The 1673-nt window shown below is 42.4% G+C and overlaps 1 protein-coding gene across 1 annotated transcript; it reads left to right on the top strand.

Annotated features, from left to right (window-relative positions):
• The first annotated feature begins 380 nt into the window (after positions 1 to 380).
• Positions 381 to 1400, top strand: LRRC3B (leucine rich repeat containing 3B). The gene has a single exon (XM_008153678.3). It carries the CDS (start codon positions 415 to 417, stop codon positions 1192 to 1194), a length of 780 nt encoding a protein of 259 aa, XP_008151900.1. The 5' UTR covers positions 381 to 414; the 3' UTR covers positions 1195 to 1400.
• The last annotated feature ends 273 nt before the right edge of the window (positions 1401 to 1673 follow it).

Here is a 1673-nt window from a genome sequence, read left to right as displayed (position 1 = left end):
TTCTGCACAACTAAAACAAGGTGACATAATTCAGAAATGTTATTTATTGACAGTTTTCTCCCCCAGCAACTGGAATTTGAACAGGAGACTCCCATTACGCAGGTAACTCCCAGTGGTATTAATGGAAATTACCTGTGTAACCAACCCTCCTGCCCAGATAGAATGCCAGATGCCTGAGAGCACTTTTAATTGCAATGTACCTCCCTTTGCAAAAAAAAAAGCTAATTGCATCTGCTTCCCTTTCCTTTAGGTATCCAAGCAAGGACAGGAATAATGAACAGACACATGTGCTAGTGGCAGCCTTTTGAACTACACAAGAAGGAAATCAACGGTGTGGACAGAGCTGGAACCGTTGCCATGCTATTTTGTTGGAGCAAATGAAGAATGGGCTTGTGATTATGCGGACATTCCAGCATGAATCTGGTAGACCTGTGGTTGACCCGTTCCCTCTCCATGTGTCTCCTCCTACAAAGCTTTGTTCTTATGATACTGTGCTTTCATTCTGCCAGTATGTGTCCCAAGGGCTGTCTTTGTTCTTCCTCTGGGGGTTTAAATGTCACCTGCAGCAATGCCAATCTCAAGGAAATACCTAGAGATCTTCCTCCTGAAACAGTCTTATTGTATCTGGACTCCAATCAGATCACATCTATTCCCAATGAGATTTTTAAGGACCTCCATCAACTAAGAGTTCTCAACCTGTCCAAAAATGGCATTGAGTTTATCGATGAGCATGCCTTCAAAGGAGTCGCTGAAACTTTGCAGACTCTGGACTTGTCTGACAACCGGATTCAAAGTGTGCACAAAAATGCCTTCAATAACCTGAAGGCCAGGGCCAGAATTGCCAATAACCCCTGGCACTGCGACTGTACTCTACAGCAAGTTCTGCGGAGCATGGCGTCCAATCACGAGACAGCCCACAATGTGATCTGTAAGACTTCTGTGTTGGATGAACACGCCGGGAGACCATTTCTCAATGCTGCCAATGATGCTGACCTTTGTAACCTCCCTAAAAAAACTACCGATTATGCCATGCTGGTTACCATGTTTGGCTGGTTCACCATGGTGATCTCATATGTGGTGTATTACGTGCGGCAAAATCAGGAGGATGCCCGGAGACACCTTGAATACTTGAAATCCCTGCCAAGCAGGCAAAAGAAAGCGGACGAACCCGATGACATTAGCACTGTGGTATAGTGTCCAAAATGACTGACTGGCATTGAGAAAGCAATTCGTGTGCAATTGCAGTAGAATAAGTGGTTTACTTCTCCCACCCATTGTAAACATTTAAAACTTTGTATCTCCGTTTCTTTTGAATTATGCCACTGTTGGTCTTTTAATAGACATGACAACACAACAAATGATTTTAGTTTAGGTGATCCCTCCCTTAATTGTACCCCCGGTGGTATATTCCCGAGTCAGCTACTATCTGAACATTAGTTCGCTCCATCTCACTATTTAATAATGAAATTTATTTTTTTAATTTAAAACCAAATAAAAGCTTAACTTTGAACCATGGAAAAGAGAGTGACTTATTGGTCAAGAAAACAGTATAGTCATTCCATTGCTTTAAAGAGAAACAGACAACTCTGGTGAACCTAAAGAACTAGCCTAATGAATAAACCCTACTGTACACTGGGGAGCCATTGCTGAATTATTTACCAAGTGAAGTATCT

The sequence above is a fragment of the Eptesicus fuscus genome, chromosome 18 (assembly GCF_027574615.1).
Source record: "Eptesicus fuscus isolate TK198812 chromosome 18, DD_ASM_mEF_20220401, whole genome shotgun sequence".
Lineage (NCBI taxonomy): Eukaryota > Metazoa > Chordata > Mammalia > Chiroptera > Vespertilionidae > Eptesicus > Eptesicus fuscus.
The sequence above is the reverse complement of the archived record's forward strand: the minus strand, read 5'-3'. Positions and strand labels throughout refer to the sequence as shown.